The following is a 23075-nucleotide window of genomic DNA, read 5'->3' on the forward strand; positions in this document are numbered from 1 at the left end:
CCAGCCTTTTTTTTTCACTTCCATTTGCAGGAAATGCCTTTTTCCATTTCTTTACTTTTTGATTCTCTGTGTCTTTAGATCTGACATGGGTCTGTAGGCATTATATGGACCAGTCTTATTTTTTTAATTCATTCAGCCACTCTATATGTACTACTTAGAATAGTTAATACATTTACATTTAAAGTAATTATTGATATATATGCAGTTATTGCCATTTTATTAATCATTTCCTATTTGTTTTCGAAGTTCCTTTCTTATTCTTTAATATGTTGATGACTTTCTACAGTGTTATATTCAGATTCCTTTCTTTACTTATTGTACATCTCTTACAGATTTTTATTATGTGGTTACCACATGCTTCATATATACCAAGCTATGTTTATAAGTCTATTTTAAGCTGATGGTCATTTACCACATTCTAATATGACAATTTTCACTCAACCCTTCCACATGTATGTTTTTATCATTATTTTTAATACTTCATGTGTTTGTGTGTATCCCTCACTTTATTGTTGTAATTACACATGATCTTCTTACTGCTGCATTTTATACTTTGTACTAACTTTATAGTTGTTTGATTCTCTGCTTTTACTAAGTGTTTGCCTAGATCCCTTGAACATTTCTTATACTACTGGTTTATTAGTGATGAAGTCTTTTATCTTCTACTTGTCTGGAAAGCTCTTTATCTCTCCTTTGAATCTAAATGATAGCCTTGCTGGGTAGAGCAATGCTCATTGTGGGTCTTTGCTTTTCATCACTTTGAACATTTCATGACAACCCTATCTGGTCTGCAAAGTTTTGTTGAGAAGTTACCTGACAGTCTTAACGGGAGCTCCCTTGGACATAATTAATTGCTCTTCTCTGTCTGTGTTTAAGATTCTATCTTTGTCTTTTACCTTTGACATTTTGATTATGATGTCTCTTGGTGTGGGCCTCTTTGGATTCATCATGTTTTGGTTCTTTCTGTGCTTCATGAACTGGCATGTCTATTTCCTTCACCAGGCTAGGGAAGTTTTCAGTTGTTATTTCTTCAAATAGGTTTCAAGTCCTCTGCTCTCTCTCTCCTCCTTCAACATGCATATGATACAAATGTTGGTACAATGGTGGTTGTCCCAGAGATCCCATAAACTACCATTATTTTTAATGTTTTTTTTCCTTTTTACTATTCTAGTGGGATATTCTCTGCTTTTTCTTCCAGGTCAAAGATTTGATGCTCTTCTTCATCTAATCTGCTACTGATTCCCCTAGTGTTTTCTTCATTTCTGTTATTGTACTCTTCACATCCAACTGCTTCTTCTTTAAGTTCTGTATCTCCTTATTTATGTATTCTATCTCTCTGTTTAAGTTCTGAGTCTAGCTATTCTTCCCCTCAGGTCGCTGAACATCCATATAACCAGGGTTCTGAACCAGAGTTCTACCCAGTAGGTTGTTTGTCTTCATTTTATTTAGTTCTTTTTTCTGGTTTTTGTTCTGTTGTTTCTTTTGAAACATGTTTCTTTGTCTCCACATTTTGGCTGACTCCGGTATTTGTGTTCATGTATTAGGTAGATCTGCTATGTTTCCCATTCTTGGCAGAGTGGCCTTATGTAGTAGGTATCCTATAAGGCATACTTGCACAGTCTCCCTGGTTACCTGAGCTGAGAGCTCTTGCAGTGTCTCCTGTGTGGGTTGTGTGTGCCCTCCTGTTAGAGTTGCATCTTGATTGCTTTTGGCATATCAGTGGGTGGGAGTGACCCTTAGGCTGATGGCAATAAGGGATGGCCATGAGTAGATCAGACCAGCTGTTGTGCAAGGGCAGGGCTGATCCCATGGAATGGGAGTTCCTCTAGCAGGACTATAGTGGCAGCTGAATATACCCTTCTGATTTGTTATAGATACAGCTGATTGAATGTTGTTCTGGTGAGATCTGAAGCCAGCCACAGGGTGTGTTGGTTCTGAAGCCTCTAAGGAAGGGCTCTTGTGCAGGCTAAGGTCAACCCCTGTAAATGTCCAGCATGTGTCACCTGGTGGGAACTACAAAGGATCTGTGGTTGGTTGCCTCTTGTGCTGGAGTTGGAGGGACTGGGAAGCTGTTATGCTGCAACACAGGTCAGCTGTCAACAGTGCCAGGCATGGAGTTTCAAAATGATGACAGAGTAAGTAGATCTTCCTCACACCACTTCCCAGGACCAAACTGGAAATAAAACTATATTGGGGAACATTCACCCAGAATTACCAACTGAAGACTATGTGAAGAGGATACTTTTAACCAAGCATAGGCAGGAACCACCTTGAGACTGGTAGCAAGAGCGGGATTGCAATAGGGGCTAGCCCTGCTCCCGCAGGGGGCAGGCTGAGGTTGTGAAGGGATATCTCAGATGCAGGAGGTTCTTCTTGAGAGGAGTGAAGCCTAGACCCCAGACTGGGCTCCTCAGCTTAGAACACCAGAGTTAGGATCAGCTACCCATGTAGCATCCACTGGTGAAAGGAGTGAAGTTTCTCGATGCCAAGAAGAGACGGAGCCTGCTGGAGACTGTCATAATTTTTAAAGGGCCAAAGCATAAGATTTTTTTTTCTAGAAAGACTCACTCTGGGCTCTGGCAAAAGGAGGGTGGTGAGGACTGGAGTCACCTGAACAGAGTCTGGAATGGGATATAGGTGGGATATGTGAGGAAACAGGTGACAGGATCACTGTGCTGGGTTGTCCCCAGGATACTGCAACAGCCATTTTATTAAGAGGAACACATTCCACCCAGGAGCACCAGCCTGGGGAAAAGCGATTACCCAACCCTCTGGGATACTAATTACCTTAACTTCTTGAATCCCACACAACCCACCCATTGGAATACTAATACAGAAATGTGGCTCTGAGGTGGGAGGGGACAAAACCACCATCTTCTCTAAAGTTTGAACGGCACCTCCCCCTCACAGGAGATCAGGGTCCTATTATCCCGATTCTGCCAAAAGCCCTTTCAGAAACAGCTTTTTCAGTTACTAAGACTGACAGCAGAAGGCAGGGGAAGGTGGATCCTGGCATGCCTTGGGCATATGCTGACCTATCCCTGTGCCCTGGCTGGTAAAGAGAAGCTGGGCCTCTCCCGTGCACAGCCAAGCCCAGCAAATCCAGCCATAAACTGTAGATTGCTTGTAGCTTCCAACAGGTTGCTGAGGCTTATGTGCATAATCTGACATTGGCTTGCATAGAAAACTTCCAAAAAGGCTCAGAACAGGCACACTAAGTGGCCAGTTTCAGACAACTTTGGAATAGGATCTAAAGGAAAATCCCAAGAGGTACTAAATTCTGCTGGAGCAAATTCCACTTTGGTCTTTTTCATTATTTTATTCTTTCTTTTTTAAGAATTTTTTCTTTTTCTTTTTCTTCTCCCCTTTTATCTTTTATATTTATTTTTTCTTCCTTTTTTCTATCTTTTATCCTTTCCTTATATTTTCCTTTTGCTTTTCTAATCTTTTTTCTCTTCCTTCTTTCCTTTCATATTTTCCCCCTTTTCTTCTCATGTTCTTGTTTTCTTTATTCTTTTTTCTTATGCTTTGTTCTTTTGTTATTGTTTTTTTAAAATTTCTTTTGTTTTGTTTCGTTTTGTTGGCACCTGTAAAACAGCTTGTGTAATGTGATTAGGATTGAGCCTCATGATCAGCCAGGCTGAAGGGAGATGTCACCCATGAATGAGCCAGCAACAACCAAGATCCTATTACAACAGGAGAGTCCACATAAAGTCACACTAGGGACATTTCTAGAGCATCCAGCTCTGATCAAGGAGATGGCACCACTAGGTCCCAAAGAACAACTATTACATAAGCCACCCTGTTAGGACTGGGAGTCATAGCAGTTACATCTAATACATAGAAATAAACACAAAGAGACAGTTAAAATGGAGAGACAAAGAAACAACCCCCAAATGAAAGGAAAGAAGGAACCTCCAGAAAAAGTGTTAAATGAAATGGAGACAAGCAATTTGTAAGACACAAAGTACAAAGTAATGAATATAAGGATGCTCAAAAAACTTAGCGAGAACATCAGCATGAAATAGGACATAGACAATGAATAAGAACCAGTCAGAAATACAGAATACAATATCTGAAATGAAGAATACACTAGAAGCAATTAAAACACAGTTGGATGAAGCAGAGGATCAAATCAGCAATTTGAAAGATGAAATAGAAAAAATACCCAATCAGAGCAACAAAAAGAAAAAAGAATTAAAAAGAACAAGGAGAGTTCAAGGGAACTTTGGGGCAGCCTGAAACGCAGTAATATACAATAATACCCTGTAATTATAAGGGCACTAGAAGGAGAATTAAGTGAGCAAGGGATAGAAAACTTATTTGAAGAAATAATGACATAAAACAACCTTAACCAAGTGAAAAAAAAGTTACACAACTTCAAGAAGCACAAACAGTCCCAATCAACATGATCCCAAATAGATCTACTCCAAGACACATCATAATTAAAATGGCAAACATTAAAAACAGAGTGACTCTGCCCTGGCTGGTGTAGCTCACTAGATTGAGCACGGGCCTGTGAAGCAAAGGGTCGCTAGTTTGATTCCCAGTCAGGGCACATGCCTAGGGTGTAGGCCAGGTCCCCAATACGAGGCACGTGAGAGGCAAACACACACACTGATGTTTCTCTTCCACTCTTTCTCCTTCCCTTCTCCTCTCTCTAAAAATAAATACAATATTAAAAAAATAAATAAAAACATATAGAATCTTAAAGGCAGCAAGAGATATACAGTTACTTACAAGGGAGTTCCCATAAGTCTGTCAGTTGATTTCTTGACAGAAACACTTCAGGCAGAAAAGACTGGCATGAAGTATTCAAAGTAATGAAAAATAAGGGGCCTGAAACCAAGACTACTCTATCTAGCAAGGTTAACATTTAAAACTGAAGGGAAACAAAGAACTTCCCAGACAAAAATAAGCTAAAGGACTTCATTGTCACCAAACCAGAAACACAAGAAATGTTAAAAAGACTGTTTTAAGAACAGAGAGAGAAACCTAGGTATAAAGGATAAAATAGAAAAAAATAAGTGCCGACCAATGACACTCAAATATGGAACAGGCTGTCAGGGCCCAGAGGGGAGAGGGGAGAGAATCATAGGGGAAAAGGGAATGGACTCACATGAACAAGTATAAAAGACACATGGACAATAACTAAGGGTGGGGGGTGGAAAGGGGAGGGAGGCGGGAAGTATGGGGTGGGGGGCGGGCAGGGTTGGGAATATAAGACAGAAACCTGTACTTGAACAAGAATTAAATAAAAATTATATTAAAAAAAAAACAAAAAAAAGAGAAAAAAATAAGTGCCTATCAATAATAACCTTAAATGTAAATGGATTAAATATTCTGATCAAAAGGCATAGAGTGGCTGAATGGGAAAATAAACATGATCCATATATATGCTGTTTATATAGAAACCAGACTCAGAACAAATGACACACACAGGCTGAAAGTGAAGAGATGGGAAAAATATTCCTTGCAAATGGAAATGAAAATTTTAAAAAAAAGGGCCATACTAGCAATACTTATATCTGACAAAGATAGTCACTAATTAGTACTAAAGGGATCGATCTAAAAACAGTATATAACCCTTGTAAACATACATGCACACAGTATAGGAACACCCGAATCCATAAAAAAAAACCCTCCTGATGGACTTTAAGAGAGAGATCAACAGCAATCCAGTCATAGTAGGGGATTTTAACAAACCACTGTCATCACTGGATAAATTTTCCAGATTAAAAAAACAAGGAAACAATGACCTAAAATGACAAACTAGATCAGATGGAGTTAATTGATATTTATAGAACATTTCATCTGAAAACATAACACACATTCTTCTCAAGTGCACATGAAACACTCTCAAAAATAGACCACATGGTAGGACACAGAGTAAGCCTCAAAAAATTCCAGAAGTACCTTCTCAGATCACAGCTGCATGAAACTAGAAATCATCTATAATTTAAAAAGCTAAAAAACACTCAAACACATAAAGGCTAAATAGCATGTTATTAAACAATGAATGGCTACTAGTGATGTAAAGGAAAAAATAAAGTATTACCTGGAAACAAATGAAAAGTAACACACAACAACCCAAAATCTATGGGACACAGTGGAAGTAGTTCTAAATGAGAAGTTTATGGCATTTACAAGTCTACCTCCAGAAGCAAGAAAAAACTCAAATAAGCAATCTAGCCCTATACCTATATGAACTACAAAATAAAAAAAAAAAAGGAAAACAAGAAAAGCCTAGAGTAAGCAAAAGGAAGGAAATAATAAAGATCAGAGCAGAAATAAATGATAGAGTCTAAAAAATACAAAAGGTACATGAAAGCAAGACTTGGTTCTTTATACAGATAAACAAGACTAATGAACCTTGAACCTTTAGCTACACTCATCAAGAAACAAAGAGAATCCAAATAAAATCAGAAAAAAAGAGAAGTAAAAACTCACATCAAAGAAATATTAAAGACTAGAGAAAATGTTGTGTGAACAGCTATATGTCATCAAATTGGGCAACCTGAGAGAAATGGACAAATTCTTAGAAACGTAACAACCTTCCAAAACTCAATCAGAAAGAATCAGAAAACCTGAACACACCAAAAACAGCTAGTGAATTTGAAGCATTAATCAAAAAACTCCCAGCAAACAAATGTCCTGGGCTGATGGCTTCACAGGAGAATTTACCAGACATTCAAAGAGGAACTAATACCAATCCTCCTTAAACTATTCCAAAAAAATTCATGAGTAGGAAAGACTTCCAAGCTTTTTTTTATGAGCTCAGCATTATTCTAATTCCAAAACCAGATAAAGATACAACAAAGAAGAAAATTATAGCCCTGATGAACATAGATGCTAAAATCCTCAACAAAGTATTAGAAAACCAGATCCAGCAATACATTAAGAAGATGGCACACAATGATCGAGTGGGATTAATTCTGGGGATACAAAATTGGTACAAAATATGCAAATCAATAAATATGATACATCACAAACAAAATTAAAAATAATCACAGGATCATATCACAGATGCAGAAAAAACATCCAACAAAATCCAACACCCATTTATGATTTAAAAATCTCTCAACAAAGTGGGAATAGAGGGATCATACCTCAACATAATGAAGGCCATATATGGCAAGCCTACAGGCAACATCATAATAAATGGCCAAAAACTGAAAGTGTTTGTCTTAAGATCAGGAACAAGAGAAGGATGTCTACTTTCACAGTGATCAGACAAGACGAAATAAAAACCATCCAAATTGGAAAGGAGGAAATAAAACTGTCATTATTCACAAATGACATGATAATGCACACAGAAAACCCTAACTCAAAAAACTATAGGACATTAAAGAAAGAAATAGCAGGAAATACAACAAGTGGTAGTATATAATGTGTAATGGACTGGAAGAATTAATATCGTTAAAATGTCCATATTTGCCAAAGTAATCTATAAATTCAATGCAATTCCTAATAAAATACCAATGGCATATTTCACAGTTCTAAATAAATATTTCAAGAATTATATGGAGCCCTGGCTGGCGTAGCTCAGTGGATTGAGCGTGGGCCTGTGAACCAGACGATCGCGGTTCGATTCCCAGTCAGGGCACATGCCTGGGTTGCAGGCTGGTTCCTTGCAGGCTAACTCCCAGCAGGGGACGCACGAAAGGCAACCATACATTGATGTTTCTCTCCCTCTCCTTCCCCTCTAAAGATAAATAAATAAATAAAATCTTTAAAAAAAAAAAAGAATTATATGGAACCAAAAAGACCCCAAATAGCCTCAGCAATCTTGAGAAAGACAAAGTTGGAAAGATCAGAATATCAGATATCAAACTACACTACAAAGCCAATGTAATCAAAACTGCTTGGTACTGGCACAAGAATGGCAAATAGATCAATAGAACAAAACAGAGAGTCCAGAAATCAACCCACACCTTTGTGGTCAATTAATATTTGACAAAGGACGCAAGAGCATTCAATGGCATAAAAACAATGTCTTCAATAAATGGTATTGGGAAAATTGGCCAGGTACTTGCAAAAAAAATGCAACTAGACCACCAACTTACACCATAACAAGAATAAATTCAAATTTATAAAAGACTTAAATATAAGTTGTCAAAACTGTAAAAATCCTAGAAGAAAAAATAGGCAGTACAATCTCTGACATCTCCCAGAGCATTATTTTTGCCAATATGCCTCTTAGGGAAAAGAAACAAAAGAAAAAAATAAACACATTGGACTATATCAAGTTAAAAAGCCATGTACAGCTAAAGAAGCCATCGACAACATGAAAAGGGAACACACCGTATGGGAGGACATATTCACCAACGATACATCTGGTAAGGGGTTAAAATCCAAACTATATAAAGAACTTACACACCTCAACATCAGAAGACAAACAATCCAATTAAAAAATGAGCAAAGGACTCACCCAAATACACCCTTCTCCACAGAGAACATACAGATGGCCAAAGGACATATAAAAAAATGCTCAACATCATTCATCATCAGAGAGATGCAAATCACAACTACAATGATCACCCCATACCTGCAGAATGGCTACTATCAATAAATCAACAAACAACAAGTGCCAGCAAGTATGCGAAGAAAAGGGAATGCTAGTACACTACTGGTAGAAAAGCAGACTGGGCAGCTATTGTAAAAATCGGTATGGCGTTTCCTCCCAAAAATTAAAAATGAAACTGCCTTTTGACCCAGCAATCCCACTTGTGGAATACATCTTAAGAATCCTGAAACACCAATTCAGTAGAATATATATACCTCAATGTTCATAGCAGTGTTATTTACAATTGCCAAGACCTGAAAGTAGCCCAATGGCCATCAATAGATGAGTGGGAAAAAAAGATGTGGTACATTTCCACAATGGAATACTATGCGGCTGTGTAAGAGAGGGAACTCTTACCCTTTGCAACAGCATAAATGGATCTGAAGATTATTATGATAAGCAAAATAAGCCATTCAGAGAAAGACAAATGCCATATGATCTCACTAATATATGGAATCTAATAAACTAACCAACAAAACAGAACCAGAGGCATAGATACATGCAATAGACTGACAAATGTTAGAGGGGAGAACAGGGGAGGACTGGATAAAAAAGGTGAAGAGATTAAAGAATATATATATATATATATATATATACATCCCATGGATACAGACAATAGCGTGGTGAAGACCAGTAGAAGGGGGCTGCTGCTGAGTGGAGATGGGCAAAGGGGAAAAAAATGAGGGGCACCTATAATAGTGTCAACAAAATAAATTTCTTAAACAATAAAATAAATAGTATTTCAGATACTAGGATGAATGAAAAATTTAATATTATTTTAGTAGATCTGAAAATGAATCAGATTTCATTTTGCTTGTTAATAATTTAAAATCCTTTACATCATATTGACATTGTAAGCTTAATTTTCAGTTTTTCCTGTGTAATTAAACAATATAAATAAACAACGTTCACTGCATTTCATGTTACTATTAAATTCATGTAAGTAAATTAAAAAAAAATAGTGCCAGGTTTCAGATCTTTTGGTGATCACCTTGATGTGTGCCTATGCTAGTGGCCACTTGTGCTAGCCTTATGGTCACTTAGTTGAAGCTACTTTCCAAGCCAACTCTGGACACAGCTTATGCCAGGCTTGTGGCTATCTGATGGGAGTTACAATGCAAGATGAGACAGACTGTTAGTTGTACTGCACCTGGGGAGTCTTAACAAGTGGTATAGGACATGCCATGGCCAGGCCCCTGGTTGTTCAGATTTGAAGACTCTTGAGATATTTTAGAAATATATCCACAGCATGAGCTAACACAGACCGCTTGTGTGGAACAGCCACTGAAGAGGCTCAGGGTGTGTTGGTGTCTGAGTCAATCAACATGTCTGGAAAAACAGTGTTAGCCAGGTTAATGGAGAGTACAGATTTGGAGCCAACCTGAGCCTGCCAGATAAGTGGTGGGAGGGGTCAACAAAGTAACAAAAGTAGTGCCTACCAGTACTTTGGTCCCCAGGGAGTATTGTTCTGACCTCTGCCCTTCCATCTCTCACCCCTAAGCTACTCTATTCAGTTCCTCTTTGCAAGTCCTTGCTATTTCTGTGCTGGTGCCTAGAGGGAGGAAAATCATGAGGGAGTCAGCCCATAGCCCTCTCAAGAGGAACGCCTAGGACTCCAACAGCCGTCAGCCTCACTCAGATGCAATTCCCACAGGTTTTCACAGCCAGACATTATGGGGACTCTTGTCAAGGAAGCCCAAAGTGGTGCTGGGACCCCTCATTCCTTAGGGGAGACCTCTACAGCTGAGATATCCATTCTGATTCTTAATCACCCCACATGGGTGTGAAACCTGCACATTTTGCATCTCTACTTCTCCTATCACTCTCGACATGGCTTCTCTATATTTTTAGTTATAGTATCTCTAAGTTCAGCTAGTCTTCAGATGGTTCCCAATGATGTGTTCTATAATTTAGTTGTAATGTGATGCGGTCATGGAAGGAGGTAAGCGCAGCGTTTACCTACTCTACCATCTTGAGAAGAAGTCCTGAGAATCTTTTCCTTTAAAAAAGAACATCAGGGGAAAAATATGTAGTTCTTAAATTATGCCTCCATTAGCCCTGGCTAGGCAGCTCAGTTGGTTAGAGCACAGTCCCATTATACCAAGGTTGCAGGTTCAATCTGCAGTCAGGAAACACACTAGAAGCAAGCAATGAATGCATGAGTAAGTGGAGTTAAGATGCTGGTGTTTCTCTCTCTCTCTCTCAAAATCAATGAAAAATAAGCCTCTAATAAAAGGTACTTTAGGGTTACTTACTTTCGAAAGGGCTTTGGTGTCCCATGTTCAGGTATCCTAAAACAAAAGAAAATAATTAACATAAAAACAAAATGTAATCAAAAATTTTTTGCTAAAGATACTCAAAACTGGGTTAAATGAGTGGCTGATAAATAATTCTACTGGATATTATATGATTAATATCAAACTAAGAAATATTCAGTACCTACCTAATATGTACTACCAACATAAGTACTACCTAATATGTAATATGTACTACCAACATAAGTTCTAGTTTCTTCCCCCAAAATCACATGTGGTAAAAATTCTGCAAAATATATGGATACTATACAATCAAAAAACTTTAAGCAATGTCCTAAACTTACACTTAAATGATCACCGAATTACCTTTCTATTTCCCATTCCTCCTCTTGCACCTGATCTAATGGAGGAAGCAGAAAATCAAAGATGATATTAGAAGTACGAGATGTGCCATCCAAGGAGTCTCCAGATACTGGTGTTTCTCCAACCTGCTTTGATCCTGCAAAGACAAATGTCACACATTCAATTCATGTTAATACTTAATATTAAGATGATTACAAAAAAATGTTAGTCCCAAAGACTTCAACCAAATCTATAGTCACATTCGTATTTAAATAATTGTGGGTTAGCTAAAACCAAAATTCAAGTCTATAAAATTTTAAAATGCACTAAAACAGGAAAATCTATTTTAATAGCTTTTAAAATTCAACACAGAACATGGCAATAACTCAGAAAACAACATTCTCTTACCATGTTTTTCTATTCCCAATCTTTTTCATTCAAATTTTAGACAGTATGGTGATCCAACAACAAATACTTTGTATTTCTATTTCCTAATTTATTATCTTTAAGTAATATCTATTTCTTCCTCCTCTGAAGATATTGCTCATTTATGCTTCCTACTTTCACTTTCCCCATTTATCCCCAATATTTAATAACCACTACTAGTTGGGTTATTGGTTTTTAACCAAGTTTGAACAACATAATTATATCTATATTTTTGTTACATCAAGAAGTTAATACCTTAACTCTCCTTCTACATCAGATTGGGTATTTGGTGTACATATCCTTCCTTATAATTATATTTCTATCTTCTACCTTCATTTCTTTCAACTACAATTTTACTTTTTTTGACATTTCTATTCTGATCTGTGGCCACAACTAAATATTCTATGCTTTGCCTAAGAAGTTGATTCTAAAAGTCTAAAAACCAGTAAAGTGCTTACATTATTAGGTCATTATATACATATTGTCATATTCAATATACAACATACACATAACTATTATTTATGTCAGGTTAATAGGTATGCTAGTTAGGATTATAATTTTTTTCCTATTTGCCCAATAATGCAAAATTCCTGGGCCACTTGAAATAAAAGTTTCATTCTATTAAAGTCTTATACCCCATTAATTACTTTAAAATTATGCCACTTTTTATTTTGCTTCATGTTTAAAATCATGACTTAACTTTCTGAACAGCTGTTTTTCTTAATGCTTTTCTATCATTACTGTCAAAGTAATATAGTTTCATCAACTCTCAAATTTTTTCATTGGCTACATCATACAACAGTATGCTTAAAATCCCTCTCTTGCTTATTATCCTTTATGTTCTTGCATTCCAATCTGAAAGAACTGCTCCCTTGGCCTGTGACACAATTACCATCCTAGAACTGCTCTTCATCACTTTTCTAAATTGTTTCCATTTTTTCCTGATCTCATGACATTTTCTTTCTTAATGCTTTTCTCATTTTGCTGAAGCGGTACCTTCAAATAATTTTCAAGAAAAAGCTACATTTAAGTTAGACTTTTAATCTTGGCATACCTGAAAATCTCTTTATATCTTTCTTCATATTTTACAGATAAGTCTGAATGAATACAGAATTCTAAGTTCATTATCATTTTCTTTCAGAAAGTTGAAGGCATTGTTCTTTGTAGTCAAACACCTAGTGTTATAATGAGAAATGTGATGCAGCATAACCCCCATTTTCTCTTGAAACATTTTTCTTTTTTTATCTTTGGTACACTGAAATTTCCAAAGATATTTTAGGTCTGGATCTCTTATTTTTATTATTATTCACTGTAGTTAGTTCCAAGTGAGCTCTTTCTATCTGAAAATTTGTATTCTCTTTCAACTCTGGGAAGATTTCTTCTGTCATTTCTCTAACTGCCTCTTCTCATTTTCCTCTATTGATGTTTTGTGAAGATGACCTTTGTAGTGATTCTCTATATGATTCTTGTCTCTTTAATTTCTATCTCTTGATATTTATAATACATATCCTGAAATATATCCTTGACTATATTTCTAGGGACTATTTGTTTCTTTAAATATTAGCAGTTATAGCAGTTTGAAAATATGTCCACAAATTCTTTGATACTTATCTCTTCAGGGGTATAGCCTAATTCTTGTCCTTGAGTGTGGACTACATTTAATGGCTTGCTTTTAACTTGCTGAAGTGACAATATGCACTTACAGAAACTGAAGTTATAAAAAACATTGGAGCTCCTTTCTTGCTCTGTCTTTGGATCCCCAGGGTGATCCTGGGGGAAGTCAGCTACTATGTCATGGAACACTAAAGCAGTTCTATGGAGAAGCCCATGTAGTAAGGAACTGAGGCTTCCAGCAAGGAACTAAGGTCTTTCGGCCACCAGCCACCCATGTGAGCATGGAAGCCAGTCTCCTGACCTCAGCTAAGCTTTCAAATGACATCTTAACTGTAACCTTATGAGAGATCCAAAGCCAGAAACATCCAGCTAAGCTACTCTTGAGTTCCTTGTCCACCAAAAATATGTGAGATAATGCTTTCTGAGTTAAACCCTTAAGTTTTGGTGTAATTTATCATACGACAATTGATAAATAATACAATAATTATAGTACTACATGTAGTAGTTATACTGAAACTATTTCTGGTCTTTGAATGCTTTTTTATAGCATCCTATTCTTGTTTTATAAATATAATAATTTATTCTTCCCAAGTAACTGCCTAATGTAAGAGGTATTTTTAAGTGCTTGTCTATTATCAAAATTATTGTTTTCTGCTATTTTTTCTGTTCTTTTTATATTCTCTTTTTTATACCACCAATATGCTTGACATTATATACTATCTTACATCTTGACTCTAACAAGCACATTTTCCCAAGAGTGAGTAATACTGCTCATATTTAAAAATATAAGACCTGGCATCTTATATTTGATGATTTGGCTTTCTTTTGCTACAATTTGTAAGTAGATCCATTTCAGTTGGAGTTTTCTGAGCAGGATGAGTCCCTAGCTTGCCTACTGTCAGGCTTTAGGCCCCTTATCTTTCACATACACTCTGCATTTCTTACTGAAATGTTAGAACTCCAGGACAACATATCATGGAGAACTTAATTTTCTCTTTATAATTCATTCAACTTCCCTAAAACAGAGCATACTCATTTTCTTCTGGTACATAAATGAGAAACTACTTATATTTTATAATGCAAGGATCAGCACCTACTGACATAATTGTTTTGATTACAGACTTTCAATTTACTCATTATTTTCAACTTTTCTTCTTATTCATGTACTCTGTAACAGATGCATGTCCTGAGATTTAAGTCTCAACAGGCTTCTTATGAGCAGACTGGCTCCCACATTGAACTTCTCAAACAAATTTTGGGCTCCAGTTTCCTTCATGTTGCTTTATCCATTAAACCACTATTGTCCTCTTTCAATCTCCCAAAAACGTGTTGAAATCTCTTATTTGTTGATAACATTGTATCTTCCTGTATATACTTTCTCTTTATGGTTGTTGTTTGTTACCTATCACATTTGCATTTCAGTAAGATATAGGATACATAAATTAATGTACATAATTCAACATCTTCAAAATTCTCAATCAGACAAAATCTCCAGATTTTTCTCCAAATGTCACCCATACTTCTTTGTCTTAAATAAAAACCTGCCTATCCCATGAGAATGCTACTTCTTCTGTGACAGGTCTCCCAAATAGAGACCTATATTTCTGTCATACACTATGTACTTTAGGGTAGAGATGGGATGGACAGTCTCCTCCTTCCTCAATACTTTTTAGATCATCATCTAGCTGTCTTATAAAAATACCCTTGTTCCACTAAGGCCTTCCCTCATTGTCTAGATATTCTCACATGTTCTCCTTCCTTACACCAATCACCTAGTAACACTGAAGCTTTGGCAGCTGGCTCAAAGTTTTCTTCTTAATGCTCATATCACATGAGGTGTCCTCAAAATCCATATACATATTAAGCTGTCTCCTTGGTTCCTCACCTTCTTCATCTCTGACAACTTCCTCAATACCGCCTCACTGGACACTCCCACAACTTTATCACTTTATCTTGACATCACGAGAAACAGAACTGCCTCCCCAATCACTAATAAAGATAAGCATTCCCTTTTCCAAATAAAACCACCTACTCTCTCAGCTCACTTGCTTATAATGGGTTCTGAAACCCATTATAACAAGTATAAAGAAATATGCTAATAAGTTCTTTTCCTAATTATCTACAATTACTTCACATCTTTAAATCCCTTTGCTCTTTTCACCAAAGCCTCCCTCTTAAACCTCACCTTATCTTTCACACATACACTGCATCTCATCTCTTTCTTTTACAAAACTTTGTTCTATTGGTTATATAGTTTATTTCTTGCATGTTCAACTTCGTTCTTACAACTGGTTTCCCCTTAGTATTTAAAACACATTTCTAGCATTTCTCATTTTTAAAGTCTTCTTTAGATCCCTCACATCTAACCCTAACCACTGACCAGTCCCCTCAATGCTCACTTTACTTTTCCTCTATTGTATTTAGCACAATTTGAATTTGTGTGTGTTTGTATGTGTATGACCATCTCCCCATGAGACTAATCTGAGATTTCTTGTGGGGCAATAATTTATGTATAATTATTGTATGCTAACATCAGTTATGAAGCTCAAAAGCACTTTTTGAATGGATGAGAACTTAAAAATAAATAATCATTCATGTAGGGTTTTCACTAGTTGTAAAATATTAAAATTTAAAAATAAATTGAACTGGGATTCAGTCTTGATTAAAATAATCTGCCACTCTATTTCTTACTTGTTTTATTGTTTTAAAATCTCAATACTTAGTTAAGTTGAACTACAGCTCACCCGTGTCATTCTCTTTCCCTCCTTCCTGGAAAAGAGTGGCCACTGAAGTCACAGAAGACATAGAACTGGCTGGTAGGTATCCAATGTCTGATCCTTCACTTGCTAACCCACTCTGGCGCAACTTAGCAGAGTCCTGAGGCTCAGGACTCACAGATGAGGGTATGGATAAATGCTTAGGGTGACGCTGCTTCTGTAGTTCCATGGCTCTGCCAACTGAACAGAAAGAAAGGTAAAAAAATTTGTGTTTCAAAACAGCTAAAAATAGATGATCTAAAAGATCTAGAAAGATGTCTAAAACCAGGTAGGCCCTAGGAAAATACAAGGTTAGTTATTATACATGGTGAGAAAGAAAGGAAAAAAAGAAAGAAAAATGACAGAAAAAGGCAAAGAAAGGTAGAAGGAAGGACATAAAAGGTGGATAAAAAGAAGAGGGAGAGCGATGGTGGAAGATGAGGAGAGATAGGAGGTTAAAAAAGATGAGTCATGAGAAAAGGAGATGAGGAGAGCTATTGTAGGAGGGGGAAGATAGATACATATAGAACTATGTTCATTTGTAAGTGTGATGAAGCCTTTTGGCTCTGTGAACTCTTAGCTCCTCATTTGTCCCTAACACTCACAACTTCATCATCACAACATGCCTCCGAGATCATCCATACTAATTCTTATCCTGCTTATTACCCCTCTGCACATCAGTCGCCACAAAAAGCTAAAACCTTTCAGGTCATCCATCCTCCACACCACTGCACATCCTCACATAGCTTTATATATCATTAATCCTAAAATTCTTTCTTCCCTAATTCCACAAATTATTTTCTTCTCTATCCCTTGGAACTCTTGGTCAGCATATGTAAAATGCTCCATCTTCTCAATGTTTCTCAACAAAGGTACTAATGGCATTTGAGTGAAAATTCCTCATTGTGAAGGACATTTAGTATCACTACAAAGCAATACCATCTCCAATACAACCATGCCACCATATTCAAACATGGTACTGCCTAAGTTATGGACCACTACCTGAACTAGTTTCCTCCCCATAGTACCATTATTCCTATTACTCCTTCAGCCTTCTCTAGTGGGCTGATCGCTCTCCATTAAGTCAGAGGGTAGAGGGGGATAAGAAAACAAAGCACAATTGAAAGATGAAAAATTATGGAATTAAGGAAAGAATAATATGTGTATAAAGAGATTTAACAAAGTATGGTGGAGAGATCCAGGCACATATGCATTTTTTTAATTAACAATCAGAACTTGAATACAAACAAAATTAGAACAGGTAAATAAGCTGTATTATGAATAACTGATGGAATGCTCTACTGCCGTTAAAGAAGATGTTTATAACAATTATATTGCCACATGGAGAAATTTAGTGGAAAAAAAATTTAGTGGAAAAAAATTCCATTCAGGGGTAACATTGAATGGAAACAAGGCACATTGGAAGTTCAGTGGAATCAATGACAAGAATATGTTTTTCCAACAATTCATTCTGGCTAAATGACCCTCTGATAAAAGGAGGCATGGAATGGTAGCATTTCAAACTTCAACATACTTGCACTGTTGTCATGACGGCTTGGCCTCCTTGGGGGTCCTAGGATACTGGAGAATCCTCTTCGCTTTCCTTTCTCTTCGCCTTCCCTATCTTTCTTCATAGTTTGCTAGAGTCCAGGTACAATCAAAGAGATTAAGATATATAACAAAGCAGATTTATATTGTTGCTTTCGAGTACAGAAATGCAATTCCAACTATCATTTATTAAGAAATTAGTTAAATGTAAATGGAAGACACACACAATTCTCCTTGCACACACTTCTATATATACATCAAACTTAGATATCTGAGGGGAGGTAGAAGAGGGTGTAGTGTGGCTACATGGAGATCGAAGGAGACAACCTGGAGTGGTGAACACACAACACAACACATAGATAATATTTTACAGAACTGTATACCCAAAAACCTGTGTAATTTTATTAATCAATGTCACCTCAATAAATTCAATTAAAAAAACTTAAGATATTTTTAAAATTCTATAGACCTGATAATTCTGGAAAATAAAAAGGTAGTTACATACCATATTTGCTGGGAACTTGTTCTAAATGATTATTTACCCATTGAACAAATATTTACTAAGCTCATAAAATGTGAAGGCACAATGCTAAACACTGGGGATACAATGATGAAGGTGTTGCCTGCCCTCATAGAGCTTTACAATCCAACAAAAATTAAATGGAAACACAGATAATTACAAACTGGACAGGTCCCACAAAAGAAAAGGCCATAACAGACTTGGGGACAGTACTCTGTGTAAATTGCTATTTTCACTTTCCATATTGTCTAGTAATTAGTTCATATGTCTGGATTTCTCACTAGATTTTTAGTTTCTTGACAACAGGGGCCATATCTCATACCTATCAGCATGTCTATTGCTAATTTGCTGAGAGAGTAAATACCAGGTAGAAGGAAAGCACTGAACCAAATGTAAAAAAGCAGAGAAAACTAAATGTACTGTTATTTTTCTAGTCTTACTTTGATTTTTGGAAGGAATCCAATCCGACCCCGTTTATGCTCCAAATTTCGAGGTTCTTTCACTTTTACTCCCAAATGCTTCATGTACATGAAAATAACATACTGCATTGTTGAACTAGAGGAGAATGAATTAGGTAAAATAAGACTTCTGACAAAGGAAGGTGGTAAAATAAAGATTACAAATAACTTCAAAACCTCAATGATGGATTCTAAGAATTCACTCGAGACACTAAAATATTAGTCACATAAAATATAAGCCACCAGTGGGAGATAGTTCATACTTTTTAAGTTAAAAGAAAAAATATATAATTTAGGACTGACAAAAGATAGTTTTTTTCTTGTTCTTAGAATTCTAGGAAAAAAGTTATATTACCTCTTATCTTCTTCTATAGCCTGAGCAGTCATCCTAAAAATAAAAACATTTAAAAATGAAATATTAAAACATAATAAGAGTTGTATTAAACTGAGATACCTGAAAGAACAGAACATAGCTGAATGCTTTGGGAGCCACACTAAATCTCTGCTACATCAAATATAATAAGAAAAAAACAAGGAAGTATATGTTTTTCACTCTAATATTATTAACTGTAAATGTTTTATAATAAGAACTATTTCCAAACCTTCTAAATTAAAATCAATGGAAGTATTCTGTTTTTGATCAGTTAGAAATTTTGTAGTTACTCATTTTGTTAATATCCAGAAAAAGAAACTCAAGACCTTTATTTAAAATAAAGTATCAGCAATAATAAAAAATTCCAGTTTCTTAAATATTATGACAAAATAAATAGCTCCACATACCTAATCTGACACTTCTAAATCTGTTCAGAGTGAACTTTCAGCATAATAAGCATCTTAGAAGAGAGGGCAGTTCTATATATACTTGTATTACTTACAACACTTCTTCAATTTTGGCAATAATCTGTTCTGCACATGCCCGTTCCTTCTCCAAAGTTACCCGATCCTTGTCTCGCTCTACATCAAGTTTAGCCAATTCGCTTTCAGCCAAGGTCAACCCCATGCTCCGTTTCTGCCTAAAAAGAATAAGAAGAATTTCCTGAGGGAGTCTAAAGAAAAACTATCTCCCTTGGCAAAGTTTCCATAGCAATGACTTTCCACTAAATGGAAAATGTCACAATTTTTTATTTCAGAGCACTGTGTCACCTAGGACACTAGAAAAAAATTCTAGAGGCAATCACTTAACAGAAAAACATATCCTGAAGAAACACACTTAATACTGAACTCAAATGCTGAAATCATAGGGAATGGGAAGCAGGTACTCTCTACCACTCCAACACTTTGACTCCAAATATTCATTCTGTTTTATTAACAGTGATAAAGACCATATGTTCGCCAAGGATTTAATGCATAACCTTTCCTACCTTAAAAAAAAAAAAGAAAAGAAAACCAGAATAACCATATCAGCTTATATCTATCACCAACCTTACCGAAAATCTTCTAAGTGCCTCTGAATTTCTGGGTGGACTCTTTCTTGCATAGTTTGAATATAGTGGCGATGCAGATCCTCAGGAATAAGCTCAGGTCGTCTTTTCTCTGCAAAAGAAAAGGGAAAGAATTACTTGATTTAAAGGTATTATAACTGGCAACATAACGATGCCATCTGATGTAAACTTATCTTGGAATAATACAAAGAGAAATTCTTCAATTCAATTCATGTATTTCATCTCAGAATTCAGATTTCATTTACCCTTAAATGCAGGTGACTTACTAGTCACCATATGACACATAAAACCTTTAGAGATGAGCTGAGGTATATAACTATAAAGACGTATTTCTCCAGGATATTGGTATTCTGAACTTACCTAGATCTACTGATATTTCATCAGGAACAGAAACTTTCAGGTGCTAAAACAAAAATGCAAACAAAAAGTGAGACAGCATTAATGGATTTTCAAGATGTATATAAGTACCTATATAAAGTAAAGAAATAGAACTTGAATACCTATTTTTATAAGCATATTAAAGTATAACTCATTTACTATGTTCCATTCACTCAAAATTCACAGCTTTGGTATGTTCTATTGTTTAAACTAGAAAATAAGCCCTAAGGATCATTCTGTAAAGAAAATATCTAAAGCATTATGCTGAGCGAAATAAGTCAGGCGGTGAAAGACAAGTATCATATGATCTCACCGTTAACAGGAATCTAAACAAACCAAACAAGCAAGCAAAATACGACCAATGACACTCAAATATGGAACAGGCTGACAGGGTCCAGAGGGGAGAGGGGAGAGAATCACAGGGGAAAAGGGGATGGACTCACATGAACAAGTATAAAGGACACATGGACAATAACTAAGGGTGGGGGGTGGAAAGGGGAGGGAGGCGGGGAGCATGGGGCGGGGGGCGGGCAGGGTTGGGAATATAAGACAGAAACCTGTACTTGAACAAGAATTAAATAAAAATTATATTTAGAAAAAAAAGAGAAAATATCTACAGTATTTACTGGATGACTAAATACTTCTGTGCCTAACTTACTCCTATTAGCTTTGGCTTTCTAGAATGAATATTCCTATCAGTTTTGGCTTTCTAGGATCATTGGTTAATATAATTAGTCACACATCATTTGAATTAATAGAGGTAAAACCTAAATGATATATATACATACATTTATGAAAAATTTACTTAGATAACCATAAATTTTATTTGCTGTATGTGAGATAGTCCCACTACAGACCATGATATTCCCAGTCACTTTCCTATGTAAATTTAAAGAACCCTCACAATAGTCACATTTCCAATGAAAAGGTTTTGGATGTCAATGTTGAGGGTTTGGTGTCTTAAATCTCTAGTTACCACCTATAGTATTTATACTATTGAACTAATTAAAGCTACTGTGTCATAATTTAGTTCACATCTAGGATTTTCCCCATAATAACTGCAGTTTCTTGTCCCACTACCAGGTAGCTTCATTTTTCTTTCCATTAATTTGGGAAATATCTTGAAAAATAATTATTTTTTGCATTTACAGGTAACATTTTAACATCTGCAAACTTATTTTTATTATTGTATAAATATAGTCATATACTTCCACAAGTTAAACAATTCCTTTAAAATCTGAACTTTTATATTTGAAAGTAAGTCACTGTGAAGAATAGGGAAACAGATTTCAAAGTTTTCTCTTTAACTAAATTTGCCATGCTGTAGTCAAATCAACTTTCCTAAAGCTATTTCTAACACAAATACAAAAATTATATAAATGTCATTTCTTTATGAGGGTATTTATATGAAATAAATGTCACCCATGGCTTAAAAATAATTAGCAAATTCATCAAGGTTCTTATACTTTAATGTTAATAAACTCACAGATCAGTAGCAAAATACAAAGTTTTAACTTAGCATGGAGCTCCTTAAGAAATGTGAAATTCAAATACAATTCAATATACTATCATTTCTTCATGGAAGCAAATTATCTTAATAAATAAAATATGTAATATTTTAAACAACAGCAGTAAAATCAGAATCCTAATTAATTCATTTAAAAAATCTAATCCTGGATGTGATGGAAGTGGGTATAAGATAAAAAAACTAGAAAGGCTGTAAGGAAGTAAATTTTATAGGGCAGTGTAAGTCAAATTAAGGTGTTTAGATTTTTAAAATAAGAGAAACTACTGCAAAACAAAATAAAAACACCAAAATCTGTGAAAACCAGATCAATCACCACTATTCACAAACTGACACTAAAATAACAGAAATGTAGAGTTAAAATGCATTCTGTAATTATGCTATTACTTAAGTTTCTTTTTTTATGAAAAAATGGATTGTAAGTATACAGAATATTGTTTACATTTTTTCAAAAATAATCAGTATTTCTACCATTCTAGTGAAATGAAGTTTTAAAGAACTCTGTAAAAGAAATCCATAATCTTTAGCCAATACTATATGTTGCTAAAGACACTGACAAAACTATTTGTATGTATTTTAGATGAATTTTGATAATTTCTTTTTTTAAAGGTGTCACCTATTTATTTTTAGAGAGAGGGGAAGAGAGGGAGACAAACATAACATGTAGTTGCCTCTAGCACACCCCCTACCAGGGACCTGGCCCACAAACCAGGCATGTCCCCTGACTGGGAATCAAACTGGTAACCCTTTTGCTCAGAGGCCGCCACTCAATCCACTGAGCCACACCAACCAGGGCAACTTTTCATAATTTCTATAAATGTAAAATACAATTGAAAACTTGGACATTAAGTGTTACTCTGTTTAATCTGACTACAATGTTTCTGTAGTTTTTTGATACTTGTGCCAACTGCTCCCTGCTTACAAAGTAAATAATCTTTGACAGAAAAATTGTTTCTGACAAATCTGTGTTCACTGTTACTTAACATTTGGTATTTTGTTGGGAACCACCCTGACTAGTTTCAAAAGCTGTAAGCCCCCCTCAGGCTTTGACATAGCCTGAGTCCTCATTCTGCCTGAAACAAGGCTCCTAATCTCTTGGCTGCCTTACTGCCCCTGCTTGACTTAAGCTTGAAACAATGCCTTAAGCCTGAAACAATGCTGGTAGTGGGTGCAGCCCTGTGCTAGAAAGGGAGGGTTCCCCAGGGTGATCAGGCCTAAGAAAGAATATGTAAAATCCTGTGAAAC

General features: G+C 35.9%; 1 protein-coding gene across 6 annotated transcripts in view; it reads right to left on the reverse strand.

Annotated features, from left to right (window-relative positions):
- ARHGEF12 (Rho guanine nucleotide exchange factor 12) overlaps positions 1–23075 on the reverse strand; it is a 212784-nt gene that overhangs the window by 51933 nt on the left and 137776 nt on the right. For all 6 annotated transcript variants that reach the window (XM_037028530.1, XM_037028529.1, XM_037028532.1 and 3 more), the window contains 9 exons: positions 20288–20330; positions 19913–20018; positions 19361–19498; positions 18841–18873; positions 18468–18582; positions 17494–17599; positions 15948–16160; positions 11188–11320; positions 10822–10857 (listed from right to left, as the gene is read on the reverse strand). In XM_037028530.1, the coding sequence (XP_036884425.1) occupies positions 10822–10857; positions 11188–11320; positions 15948–16160; positions 17494–17599; positions 18468–18582; positions 18841–18873; positions 19361–19498; positions 19913–20018; positions 20288–20330 (923 nt within the window). The remainder of the gene's footprint in view (positions 1–10821; positions 10858–11187; positions 11321–15947; positions 16161–17493; positions 17600–18467; positions 18583–18840; positions 18874–19360; positions 19499–19912; positions 20019–20287; positions 20331–23075) is intronic.

This window comes from Sturnira hondurensis, unplaced genomic scaffold (genome assembly GCF_014824575.4).
Source record: "Sturnira hondurensis isolate 20B ecotype Veracruz unplaced genomic scaffold, ASM1482457v3 Scaffold0019996, whole genome shotgun sequence".
Lineage (NCBI taxonomy): Eukaryota > Metazoa > Chordata > Mammalia > Chiroptera > Phyllostomidae > Sturnira > Sturnira hondurensis.